Source organism: Poeciliopsis prolifica, unplaced genomic scaffold (assembly GCF_027474105.1).
Source record: "Poeciliopsis prolifica strain line A6 unplaced genomic scaffold, Auburn_PproV2 SCAFFOLD009, whole genome shotgun sequence".
Classification (NCBI taxonomy): Eukaryota; Metazoa; Chordata; class Actinopteri; order Cyprinodontiformes; family Poeciliidae; genus Poeciliopsis; species Poeciliopsis prolifica.
In genome coordinates this window covers 708,083-720,957 of record NW_026562384.1, presented here as the reverse complement: position 1 = coordinate 720,957, position 12,875 = coordinate 708,083, and the positions used below count along the sequence as shown (strand labels likewise).

Genomic DNA, 12,875 nt, shown 5'->3' with positions numbered 1-12,875 from the left:
CAAATAAACTGTAATATTAAAACCAAACAAATATGATTACTCTAGTGGTTACTCTATAGTTTTAGGGATTTCCCTAATCTTTTTACTATTTCATTTTAATGACATATTGGCTTTATTTTTACACAAATAAAACCATTTTGCAGGTCATTAGACACATTGAGGGTGATTTCCTCAATAAACAGGAAGAAGAAAACAACAGCAGATTGAGTTATTAAAAAATATTCAGAAGAATAAAGCATTGAAACTTTAGGACAGATGTAAAAATAAAATTTATAGGACAGAGATAAAAAAAAATATCTAAAATAATTTAAAAAAAGAAAAGCTCAATCACTTACACCAGATAAATGAACAGAAATTTATACAAATGTCCAGTTGGTACCAGCTTCATGGACATAATTTAAATAGTAACATTTGGTATTTCAGGAGACCAGAATCATAAAAATATTCTCAAATTATTCAAATATTTGTTAGGAAACTGTATTTTCAAACTGGGTCCATATATGCACATATATGACTACTCATGCCTAAAACATCTGGCATTTACAGTTGTTGATGGTACATATAGGATCTTTCACCAGCATGTCGCCATGGAGACAGAGGTGGGCTTGGGTTAGAGCACAGCAGGAGTTCAAAGGTCGGGGTTATTAATGTCAAGAGCAGCACAAAGAGTCTCAATGTAGAAATTAAAACCAGGAATGTGCATCTTGAACACAAAAATTCATTCCTCAGACTTTAGACAGATTCCTTTATCCAGCGATAGCAGCCTGATACTGTAATACTGACATAACAGAGAAAAAGTTGGTAACATATGTTTGAGTAAAATACACTTTGCTTCTTTTCCTCTTCACTTTTCTGTTGCTGGTTTGTGTTTTTAATCTGCTTTGTTTGCAGCAGATCAGTGTTTATCCTGCAGTAATCTGTGGTAAACCAACACTGATCAATTATCCACACAGTTCAACTAGAACCTTGTTGGTGGAAAGAAACAGTGTGTTGTTTCTTTCCATGTGTATGTTTGAAACGTTTTGCACATTTTGACACCAAATGGATTAGATAGGGTCCATAACATGTCAGTGTGGTCGCTTCTTAAACACATAAAGTGGAAAACCAGGTTAAAAATATTCATTAAAAGACCCAAGAAGTATATGAATTGTGGTTCATTATTGTCAGAACAATGTCTTTTTACCACATTTGAACCAAGAGTGAAAGTAAACAGCAGCTTTTTACAGTAGCATAGTAAAATTTACCTGTTGGTCAAAAAGGATTTGAATTTGGTTTGCATGTTCGGTTGCTCCAAACATACGACGGTTCATACAGTCGACACTCAGAGTTCTTGTGTAGAGCTGGAAAGTCTGGAAACGAAACACATTTGACTTTGCAGTTTTTAAAGTCTGAATAACTACAGAAGTTGGTTTTGTTTTCCAGACTTGTTCCGTTGTCCAAAGTTATTTTGCAATGGGGGTCAAAGGCCATGACATAATTACCCCGCTACTTTCTGTTCTTCAAATGAATCTTTTTAACAATGATATAACAGGCAGAATTTTAGTGAATAATATTTTTTTTTTGTAAAGGAATCTGTAAACAGGCATAGATTCAAACCTGAAAAAAAGATCAAGCATGTTAGTTATTTGGAAAGTAAATTTCAGTCATAACCCTCAAATCTTTGGTCCAAAACATTATGTTTTGATCAACATCTTGATTGTTTTGTGTCATTTAATTTAGTCACAAAAGATCTTCAGACAAATACGGTTTTACAAAAAAAGGAAATAATCATTTCACTGCTTTCTGGACCTGCAGGTTTGTTTCGATCAGGTTTATAAACTGATCTGAACCCGACACTTTCTAAACTGGATCCAGTTTAGATGTTTGATAAAGCATTAACACGATAACAAAACCACAAGCCTCAATGTGAAGAAACAATAAAAGCAAAAAAAAAACTTGCCGTAAACGTACAGTTTTTTGTCGTTTCTTTGGGATTTTATCTGAAAGCAGTAATCAGCTGTATTTACTTTTTACATTAATACCTGGAAATTGAAAGGAGCTTTATAGAAAATACATATTTAAAACAGTTTAAAAAGAGAGTTAAAGTCACAAAAACCAAATAAATCAGCTTTTCTTTCTTCGGCGAAACTCTTTTCCAGCTGAAACTGTTCTTCAGCTCAGCTGCTTGGCTTCTACATCCAAAGTGCACAGCGCCCCTAGTGGCCAATTCCATATCTCTGCTTCCTGCAGTTCTCCATCAATTGCTCCCCATTGATAACCCTCCAATCAGTCATGATGCCTGCAAAGAAATGACTATAGTTAACTAATATGTTATGGTCTGAAACAGGGAGATTTTATTTTGTTTGTTTGTTTGTTTGTTTGTTTTTTTTACAGTAGGCATTCAGTACAGGATTGCATAACTGCCTCTGCAGCAGGTAGGATGATAAGAGGAGAGAAAAGAGAGAGAAACAAACACAAATAAATGGGAAAAAGCCACAAGGCTCCATGTTTTCTGTTTCTACTCCTGTGTAATGAGCTAAATTAGGAAGAAAATCATTCCTCCATCCTCACAAAAGGCCACACACAGAAACAAAATCACTGCAGTAAAATCATTGGACTCCCCTTTTTTGGTGGCCATGCCTATCTTTACTTTATTTTATTCATTTTCTGCCATTTCTGGATAATTTATCTCGTCTCTGACGAGCTCGGCATGACCGGGGGTTTGACAGAACGGGAAGGAAAAAGATGAGACAAAAAAGTTTGGACGTATCAGATTCCCTCACCCAACTCCCCACATGCCTTTTTTAGTTCATAACTGCCAAGGGTTTTAATTATTAACGAGGACAATTCTCTGGCGTGTGGGATGAGTCATGCTTTCTGCTGCCGGGTCTTTCACGAGCCCGAAAGGTTGGATCACCACAGAAAGGGAGAAGAAGGGAATTTTTAACCCTAAAAAGGCATGAAACTTTGATAGAAGTGTCTAAAAACGTCCGGCGCTCAGGTGGCGGGACGAGGGCAGCTGCCTGGGAGGAGGAAGTGGCTCAAAAAGAGGACAGAAGAAATCCCAGTATGAAACAGTTCAAAGTTGAATACTACACTGCATTTTTTATCTAATTTTTAATGGCTACACAGGATTTTTGGAGCAGGTGATTTGTTGAAATCCTGTGAGTTGTCAGTATCTTACCCAGACGCATTTTATCTCTTCTCTTGGTGGAAATGAGATTCGCCGAAAGAAACCGAACGAGGTAGATTGAACCAACTCAACACAACGACTATGATCGCACAAGTCATCTGGAAGTTTATATCAACTCTGCTTTACAGAACTGTTTATAATCAGTCAATATTTATTTAAACAAAAAATCCAGTCGGTCAGCTCATAATTTTGCCTTTTTAGTGCCCATCTGGGACAAATGCAATACAATTTGATTCTTTCCTATGTCCATTTTCTTGAAATGTACGTTTTTGAATAAATTGCAGAAATAAATATTTGTAAATCTCACCCAAAATTACTTCTAAAAGTGTTTCATTGTTGTCTCAATTGTAGTCTCAGCCCCACCCTTTTAATTCTGAGCTTTGTAGGGAACCTTTCCTTTCTGTAAAATATAAATATGTAAAATTTCACGGCCACATGTCGTACCCAAAGAAGCTGGAAGATCAAACTCTATAAACACACAAAATGGAAATGGGACAAATTTCTGCTAATTCACTAAGTATTCTATGTTGTTTCATTGTTTCAAGCATTAAGTCCAAGTTTCAAACAAAATATAAGAAAGGTTTATTGAATCATTATTTTCCATCTGGTGTTGTAGCTGAGATGATGTAAAAACAGATGAGGGAGCTTTCGCCGCCTCTAGGGTCTATGTCAATAACAATTCAGTGCTTCAGGCTGTGCCACCTGCTTTGATATGTTTGAAATTTAAAAATAAAAAATCTCCACATTGTAATTTTTTCAGTTTTGGGAAAAATAAAATCTGTTTCTTCTGAACACAAGAATTATAGTACCTGCTAAGTTATGAATTGTTCATAACCTCAAAAATTCCCATCAAAAAAACCTTGGATGAACAGTTTGGAAAGTATTGGCTCTCATTCCTGAAATAGAAAGCCTTCTACTTCAGGTTTTAGATTAAGATAATCTAAACTGAAAATATTAATAATTTTGCATTTTAGTGGGTAGTAATTGGAATACGTTAACAAGAGACCATGAAGTTCATCTGAAGCCAACTAGGATCATTTTCTCAGAGCTATGAAAAATCACAAGAACGTGACTTTTTACATCAATATCATGTTTATGCAACACCTGGTGGAGTTGAGGGGACTAGCGAGTCACAGCTTACCAGCTAACACAGCTAACAAGGTCAACCGATACTAACAATAGCTTCAGCCAACGTAAAGCTAAAGAGTAGCAACTCTTGACTTGTAAAGTGAGAAAACACCAATACATTTAAATTCTCTGTTTGAGCCATAAGACATAAAGATATGACCACTTTTCACAACAGATTACTGCTAATAACTTCTCAGAACAAGTTTTAAAGTCTGAATTATCAGTTGAAAAGCATTTTAAAGGAATTTGTGTGACAAGTCGTTCTAAATAATGCTGCCAGCTGAGCACACCCACGTGAAAATGTTCCAGATGTAACAAGCAGCAGCGCATCAGCGTCAACAGCGTTTTTCAGTTTGAAAGGACCGTGAGGACCATTTTCATCAAGCACCATAAAAAGGTAACGAGGATTTTAGCTTCAAGAAAAAAGGGGGACACAGTGCAAATAGGTGCTCATTTTAATTTCTTGATTTCAACATGATTATACAAGAGAAAATGAACCAATATACAGGAGATTTCCGACCAATAGAAAATTGTATTTATTATACTTTTCATGATACATTCTACTCAGTTGTAATGTCAAAAACACTCAGAAATTTAACTTAATATTGCTTTTTAAATAAGGACCAAATAGAGTTAAGCTGATAAAAGATTTTTAAAATAGAACTTGTCCTGACAACATAACCCTGAACTAAATAAAATTTATTTGAAGCCATCATGTCTGAGCTTTTTTTTTTGTTTTGTTTCTTTTTTTATTACTAATATTGCACATGGTGTTTTACGATATGATTCTGTCCAAGTCTAATAATTGAGAGCCTCGATTTGTTTGCCTCAGAACGCCTCCTCTCCCAAGCCCAACAATGCCAGAAGCACATCAAGTTTAATGCACATTTATTTTGGTTGCATAATGTTGATAAGAAATCTCTTTTTTTTTCACAACATACTGCGGGAGATTGAAGAATCAGGAAAAGTGCTCAGGAGGTTTGTAGACTACCAGGCCTCGTTCTGTCATCTTTCGCGAAGAAACGCTAAAGATTACATTTCACACTCTTTTTGTTTTTGCAGGTTCAAGCTGCTCAGCAAAATGGAAAGAAGCAAAGACCCACTTAGAACAACTGAACAGTCACTCTTTGTGGCCTGAAATAGCTCTGAAGTGTTTTGTCTGAAGTGTTTTGTCAAGTCCTCTCCGCTCCTTTTCTTGCCCCTTTTAAATAAAACCAATACCTCTTAAATAATCCTGCATAGAAAAATAAATGAACTATGTTGTTAATTCTTTTAACTCAGAATTGAGAGCTGGCGAGGGGTGCAGGATCGCTGATTGAAATATATTATGGGTTGGTTTTAACACTCTGACTCAGTCTCTCGAAGATGCTCCGTCGCACAGTATCAGTGTGTAGATATTAGTCTGTCCTTGTAATTTACAAATCAGTCCCACAGATACAAACAATGTAAGACTTACAAAATAAATTCCAGGTTACGCTTACATGGCAAGCAGCTTTGTAACTTTTTTTTTTCCTTCGGGTTTATTTTTTTTTCAAGAAATAATGTCTCTGACAGTGTATGTGCCGTTAGATTTCACCCAGAAAAAAAAAAGAAAAAAAAAAAAGAAACATACGTGTACTGTAAGTAGCAACTTCAAAGAGAAACACAACTCCATTCAGAAGACACTATATTTAACATGGCTCTTTATACAAGAAAGCAAGTCATTAAATCATTCCCAAAAAAAAAAAAAGTTTTACAGTGCCTTCAGTTGCCTTTAATGCAAAACAGGAGCCATTTATCTTCCCAGCAAAGAGCAGGTGTACTGCTGCTGGTGGGTAATCCAGACAAGATGGCACAGAGTCTGCTGTTGACTTCAGAGAGGATCCCCAGATGTGGACACCCTCACAATAAAAATAATGATAATAATAATAATAATTAAAAAAACAAGAAGGGGGAAAAAGTAGCATCCATAAAAGTCATTAAGTGTTCAAAACCTCATTCCAGATTCAACAATCCCTTGATTCTCTCTCTCCAAGCGATCAACACCCGACGCTTCCCCTGCTTTTTCCTTTTGCTAAACACGGCCTGATGGCAGCGAGGTATATTCTCAAGCACTGTTTTCAAGACCCTTTGATTTGGTTGAAACAACAAAAGGAGGAGGAAAAGAACAAAAACAGAACAAAGAAAATGTATCCATTTCAATAGCAGCAAAAATACTACGACTGCAATTTAGATTTTTTTGTTTTTTGGGGATCCTGTTGTAAGTTTGCGGGATTCATACAGGTAGTGGCATGGAAAATCCAAAAGGTCTCTTACTCTAAAATACATCTGCTCTGATTCTAATAATAGCTTTGTAGTGTGGAGCCATTTTGTCTATCTCTGCATTGGTCATTAAGGATTTCCAGAAGGCACTTTTTTTTCTGTGTGAAATGACAACAGACGTGCGTGTGTGTGTGTGTGTGTGTGTGTGTGTGGATGTAGAATTGAAGAAAGAAAGCCAGAGATGAGAGGATTTGAATTGTGTGTATGTATGTGTGAAACTTCTAGAGAGAACAGAAGTAAGATAGAGTTTGCCTGTCTGTTGGCTTGATGTATATGTAATCAGTGCTGACCATCAAACAAAACAGTTCCTACATTTTACTCAGGGCAGTCTGCTCCTCAAGCACCTGCAGGTAATCGGGCGTCCCTTGGAGCTTGGCTTTCAACTCGTAATACTCACTTTTCCTCTGCTCCACCACAATCTTACTGTGGTTTCCACCTATCAGTGATGATTTCTTCATCTTTTTATCCAGTGTCTTTTCAGGATAGCGGATTTCATACCCGCCCATCCCTATACTGTTAAAATCTCTTTTACTGTCCAAGAAGTTGTGGATGAACAGGCTGGGCTCTCGGTTGGGGAGAAACTCCTCGAGTTCATCGATGGTGCTGAGGCGTTTGTTGCGCTCCAGGGTGGAGAGTAGGTCCTTGTCCTTATCGGGACAGTTTCGCAGGATGATCTTCTGTCTCTGCGAGTCGGCAAACTTGAACCCGGCATCCATGTCTGAGGAGCGTCCAATGCCGCAGGTGTGGCTCTTTCCAATGTGCTCAATGGTCTGGGGAATGAATGTTTCACCTCCCAAGTCATCCCCAGGGATGGACCCTTTCTTGCCAGATTTGTGCCCATGGCGACGAAGCTGTAGAGACAACGAGCCACACTCCTGGTTCCCCAGCCCCTCTTGTCGGCCCACAGGCTTTTTATTCCGCCTTAGGACAAAGACTAGAAGGCAGAAGGCCACAAACACAGTTAGAATAAGCACCACAAGTATGCTGAGGATCATAATGGAGAGAGGCACAGGTCCTCCGGGAGGTGCCTTGCCAACTCCTGCGGGTGATACCGAGGTCACAATTGGGGTAGAGCTTGAGATAGGTGGAGGTGTCGTGAGTTTAGGACAGAGAATCTCATTTTTAATCAGACGCAGCTCAATGTTTGCAAACTGCACAGGGGAGGCACATTTCACCTCTTTTGCAGCCACTCCATCACTGAGCCTCTGCAGCCAAAGCTTGAGGGCGACCAGATCGCAGGAGCACTCCCATGGGTTGCCCTCGAGATCTATCTGGGTCAGCGACCGCAGATTGTCCAGGACACCACTCACTGGCAATGTCATGAAGTGGTTGTTTTTCAAGTTGAGCCTGGCTAGAGGGACACCAGCAAAGATATAGGCTGGGAGACTCCGAAGAACATTGTTGTTGAGATACAGGAGTTGTAGATTGGGCATAGAGTCAAATGTGCTTGCAAGGATCTCTTTAATGGCATTGTATTCCAAATAAAGGTACTGGAGGTTTGTGAGGCCCAGAAACATCTCTGGGTGTAGCTGTTCAAGTTGATTTCCATTCAAATACAATCTCCTCAGATTAGTAAGGTTAGCAAATACACCTTTTTGTACCACTGCAATTTGATTACTGCCTAGATGAAGCAAATCTAAACCCTCAAAGCCTTGGAAATCAGTTGGGCTGATATCACGAATGTAATTCCCACTTAGATGAAGTTTCTTGGCATTTGGGGGTTTGGAATTAAGATCAGCAAGATTTCTTATACTCCTTTCCTGACAGCTTACACTGACACCAAAGTCAGAGGGATGGGCCTTGCAGCTGCAAGGGAGTGGACACAACATTAGGGGAGTCCGTGGAACATTCTCTCTGTTTTTGCCAAAAGGGGGTAAACCAGCCACAATGCCGTTTCCATAAAACTTAGACGAGTCGGTTGTTTTTGGCAGTTTTGGAGCCGCTGTTGTTGGTGTCATTGTGGATGGCCCCTGCCCATTTTCAGGCTGTGCAGGTGGCATCTTAATATCAAATTCGCTTCCCGTTCCCATGGGACAAAGCTCCTGTCTGTTGGTTTCTTTCAGGAGCCTCCCATATAAGTCACTTGGTGTTTCACATATGGCCTCGCCGATAAAAATATTGTAGGGCATGTTTTCAAGCCACGCTTTCAGAGGTGCTAAATCACAGGTACAGTTCCAGGGGTTGTCGTCAAGCTGCAGCTCTACGATCCGGCCGATATGCTCAAGGACTCCTAAATAAGGAAGGTTTTGGATCCTGTTTCCTCTTATATCCAAGTGTGTGAGAGAGGCAAAGCGGAAAATGTTCTCAGGAAGTGCCTGTATGAGATTATCATTCAGAATCAGCACTTTGAGTTTGTGTAGTTTGTTAAATGCTCCCTTTTCAATGTATTTTATTAAGTTGTAGTCAGCCTGAAGGTATTCCAGGTTTTCAATGCCTTGGAAAGTGTCAGCTCGCAGCACCTTCAACTCGTTATTGTTAAGGTGCAGCTGCTTCAACGCGCTCATCCCCATGAACGCGCCACCTTCGATGTTCTGCAGTTTATTGTTCCCCAGCTGCAGTGACACAGCGTGGGTGAAGTTGAGGAACGAGTTAGGGTACAGCACAATCAGAAAATTGTTCTGGAAGTTCAGGTGGTACAGGGAGGAGGCCGGAGGGATGAGCTGTGTGGGCCGATAGACGGTGATCTTCTCGCAGTTGACGTACAGCACGTTCTCCACCGACATGCAAGAGCAGGCGATGCAGGTCTCGGCCATCAGGTCCGAGGCAGTGGGGTTCATTATCGGAGGTCCGTCTGACATGGAGGAGAGGGACGAGGAGAGGGAGCCCGAGATGGAGGAAAAAAAGGCTGCCAGCAGGGGTACGAGCAGCATCTCGCCGGTTAGAAAACCTCCCCCAGTAAACCATTTAGTAACCTTTGGAGAGAGATAGAAAAAGAGTGGCATGCAAAAAACAGTCAATTACTCAGGCGCAGATATGTGTGGAAGCACACACTCACAAAATGCAAGCCATTTGAGACTCATCATAAAACAATTCTGGCATCTCATTCATCAGAAGACAGTTTCTTCATATTCCATGAGAAAAAAAACACTGCTGTGTAGCATTTCTTAATGTTCTGCATTGCCTTAATTTTCATTGGCTGACTAAAACTATCTTGATCACTTAAACATAATGAATGCTGCAGATCCTCCCGTCTTATTCTGGCACCCAAAGCGTGATGCGTCGCCTTAAAAATGTCAAAGGCAGCAGCGTGACTGTTTGGCTCATTCAACATGATCAAAGTCAAAAGGCTCTCATTTTGCATGAAGTGTCATCTAAAGCCAGCACCACACGACTTATTTGGCAATGTAAAGTCAACGGAGAAAGAACTGGGTCTGTGCCTATTAATGAAATTTTGAGATGCTTGGATGCGACCGTTCTCCAGTCTTTTAGTCAAAATCTACTGAGGTAATTTAGAACCTTTAAGAGTGACCAAAGAAAAGACGGGTCTGGGTTATCTTCAAATCAGGGAATCTTAAGAAAAAAAAAGTGACTTACCAAAAGCTGCGGTGGCAATGAGCGCGGCTCCCTCTGGAGACTTGGGGCAGCATTGATGGAGACGTGCGCAAAACAGTCCTTCCAGCTCGAGTGTAAGAGCGCAGATGGATTTGAGGGGGTGCAACAAGGTTTTTCTAGCTCTTTATGCCCCTGTGCAGCTTTAACACAATTCAAGCTAAACTAGAAGGAGGAATAGGGAAGAAGATAGGGTGGGGAGTAACAGAGGAGGAAAAGGAAGTGGGGTGGGTGAATAGGGAGGGTGCGGGGGTCTGATTTCATCCGATGCGCCTCTTGCTGACGGGCTCCTTTTGCTTGGAAAAATCTCCCCGCTGGTCATTGGGCCCCCAGAGCGGCTGTACTACCTCCATGGGAGAGGGCTCATTTGCTTTCAAAGAAAAGGCGAAAAGAGCACAGAAGTATGGTGAAGTAGAGATCTTCCCCCTCTTTCCTTTAGCCTTTTTTTTTACCTTTAGAGATGTTGACGGCGCGTCCAGAGACTCCGAAGCAAGGAAAAGGGTGCAAGGTGCATGCAGCCAGATAACCATTCATTCTCAAAGGGTTTTTTTCCCCCAACGCAAAACAGGGGAGGAAGGAGGCTCCAACACTGTGCGCCTGGATTCAGAGATGCACCGCAACCTTCAGCGATCCATGGAATAATAAATACTGGGTCGTTATGAGCTGAAGTTGTGCAAAGGGGTAAGGAGCAGCCAAGGCGCTCCAGTCAGACTGTGGGTTATTTTCCATCCTGGCAACATATTTCCAACGTTGTTCTTGGTGTTTCAGTCAGGAGTTAAAATAATGAGAGGCCAATACTACATATTAGACATGTTTCAAAAAGAAATGACTTGTCACTGAGCCTTCAGTCCGCTCCGGTGCAAAATAGGTGCAGGAAAGTCCGTGCTCTCACTGTCCCTTCCATCCCTCCCCCCCAGTCAGAGAGCGCAGCGGATGGGAGGAAATTGGAGGACTGGTAAAGCGTTCCTCTTAGATTAAAAAGGAAAAAATATGTATTTGTATCCAGAAAAAGAGATTGGAGATCATGGAGGAGGAGAGGAGGTTTGCATTACCTCGTCCTATAGAGGCGCAGCGGGATCAGGTGCAGAAGTCTGCCAGTGTGCAGCCGCATTCATGGAGCTTCCCACACGACTGACAGAGGAGAGTGCAGAGATGTGGAGAGAGCGACAGAGAGAGAGAGAGAGAGAGAAAGAGAGAGAGAGAGAGAGAGGAGGGAAAGAGGGAAGCAAAGGGAGGGGGAGGGGGGTCTGTCTTAGAAACTGGAGAAAAAAACCCTCAGACCTTGAAACAGATTTATTATGTCAACTGCACACTTCTAATGGCTGCATTTCTTCATGTGCATTTAGATCTCAGTTGTTGCTCTTCATTTTCTCTTTCTGCATTAACCTTATTAGTGTTATTAATTTTTTCCAGCCTACCACAAGAAGCAAGTAGGAAAGTATGCGTCGGTTTGGATGGACTTGATGTTGGGTTAGGAGAGAGAGAAAAGCTGCCACACGGTCACAGCTCTGACTGCGACCATGAACCGGGGGGGGTTGTACGCGCGTGCGTTCATGTGCATGAGCTGCATTTTAAACAGACGAGAGCAGAGAGAGCGAGGAACCAACTGGAGGAGGAGGAGGAAGTGGAGGGGGAGGAAAGGGGACGGCATTGTGGAGTGCTGCAGTCGGAGAAAACTGAGGAGGAGATGGTGGGATTCAGTCAATCTTCACTGCTCTTTTTTATTCCCTCAATCATTTTTGTGCGTTTTCATAGAAGGAAGACAGGTGTGACAAAGTGAAGAAAGAGAGGAGATGACTTCCCTCCAGGTGGGGTTCCCGCCTGTCCCCCCTGCCCCAGCGGAGTGTCGACACCAAAGACCCTCTCTCTGCGGGAGCCTACCTGAAACCCAATAGGCTCAGCGGAAGCTCCTTACCTCTGGTTTCCTTTTGCAACAGGTGGCGGAGCCAAAATGACGCACAGACAGGAGCCAGGCAGGGAGTGACAGGAGGGAAGTAGGGATTTTACTGCCGTGGTCGTAGATGCGTTTATTGGCGCTGCCGATGATGATGGATGAAGAAGCACTGAGGGTGGAGGGGAGTAGGTCACAACGCAACACTTTCTAGGCAGATGCTATTATTTGAAATTTCAAAAGGTCACAGATAATAACTGTGACCTTTAGTGGTTTAACTCTTTCTGGTTCTGACTTGTACATGGAGACTTGAGATAAGTGTGGCAGAAAATTTGTGTTGAGAGGAGGCGGCATGAGTGGATCTTCATTTGACCAGTAGTTTTACTACACTACCACATAAAATGTTTGACAGAGTCGCATGTAAACTGAGTTTTAAATGCCACTGTAGTTTTAAATGATTGGATCTGATTTTACCCAATAGCATTACTTGGTTGTGACACAAGTAACATACCGGTTCAACCGATGGAGCTTTCTGGAAACCGTGTAACCAACCATCCTCTCCTGAGAAGAATGCCGAGCCGAACAAAATCTTTATAATAAAACATCTTTAACATTTCTCTTTCTCCGACTTTAATTGTTCAATATTTTGAAGGGTGGCCAAAACAGATTCAACGGCTTCATTCACTTCTAAAAGAGCGCAGAAAATCGTTCACAATTCCTGCGTCTGTACACTGATTGGAACAGAAGAAGAATAGAGCAGAATTGCGTTGCCAGACTAGAACTTTTTCTGTCATAACAGAAACACTGCAATGGAGAGTTGTAGTGATTTTGAAG

At 41.2% G+C, this 12,875-nt stretch overlaps 1 protein-coding gene across 2 annotated transcripts; it reads right to left on the bottom strand.

The window, feature by feature from the left end:
• Window positions 1–263: 263 nt before the first annotated feature.
• On the bottom strand, window positions 264–11,268 carry slitrk4 (SLIT and NTRK-like family, member 4). 2 transcript variants are annotated; one of them, XM_055034516.1, is made up of 3 exons: window positions 10,136–11,268; window positions 6,999–9,513; window positions 264–2,278 (listed from the first exon to the last, which is right to left on the bottom strand). In XM_055034516.1, exons 2-3 carry the CDS (start codon window positions 9,469–9,471, stop codon window positions 2,196–2,198), a joined length of 2,556 nt encoding a protein of 851 aa, XP_054890491.1. In that variant the 5' UTR covers window positions 9,472–9,513; window positions 10,136–11,268; the 3' UTR covers window positions 264–2,195. The 2 variants fall into 2 exon arrangements, with proteins under 2 accessions (XP_054890491.1, XP_054890490.1); XM_055034515.1 differs by lacking the exon at window positions 264–2,278 and having other exon boundaries at window positions 5,778–9,513; window positions 10,136–10,520; window positions 10,603–11,268.
• Window positions 11,269–12,875: the final 1,607 nt, after the last annotated feature.

Excerpts from the sequence above, each read along its gene's own strand:
- slitrk4 (XM_055034515.1), bottom strand. The coding sequence starts at position 9,471 with ATGCTGCTCGTACCCCTGCTGGCAGCCTTTTTTTCCTCCATCTCGGGC.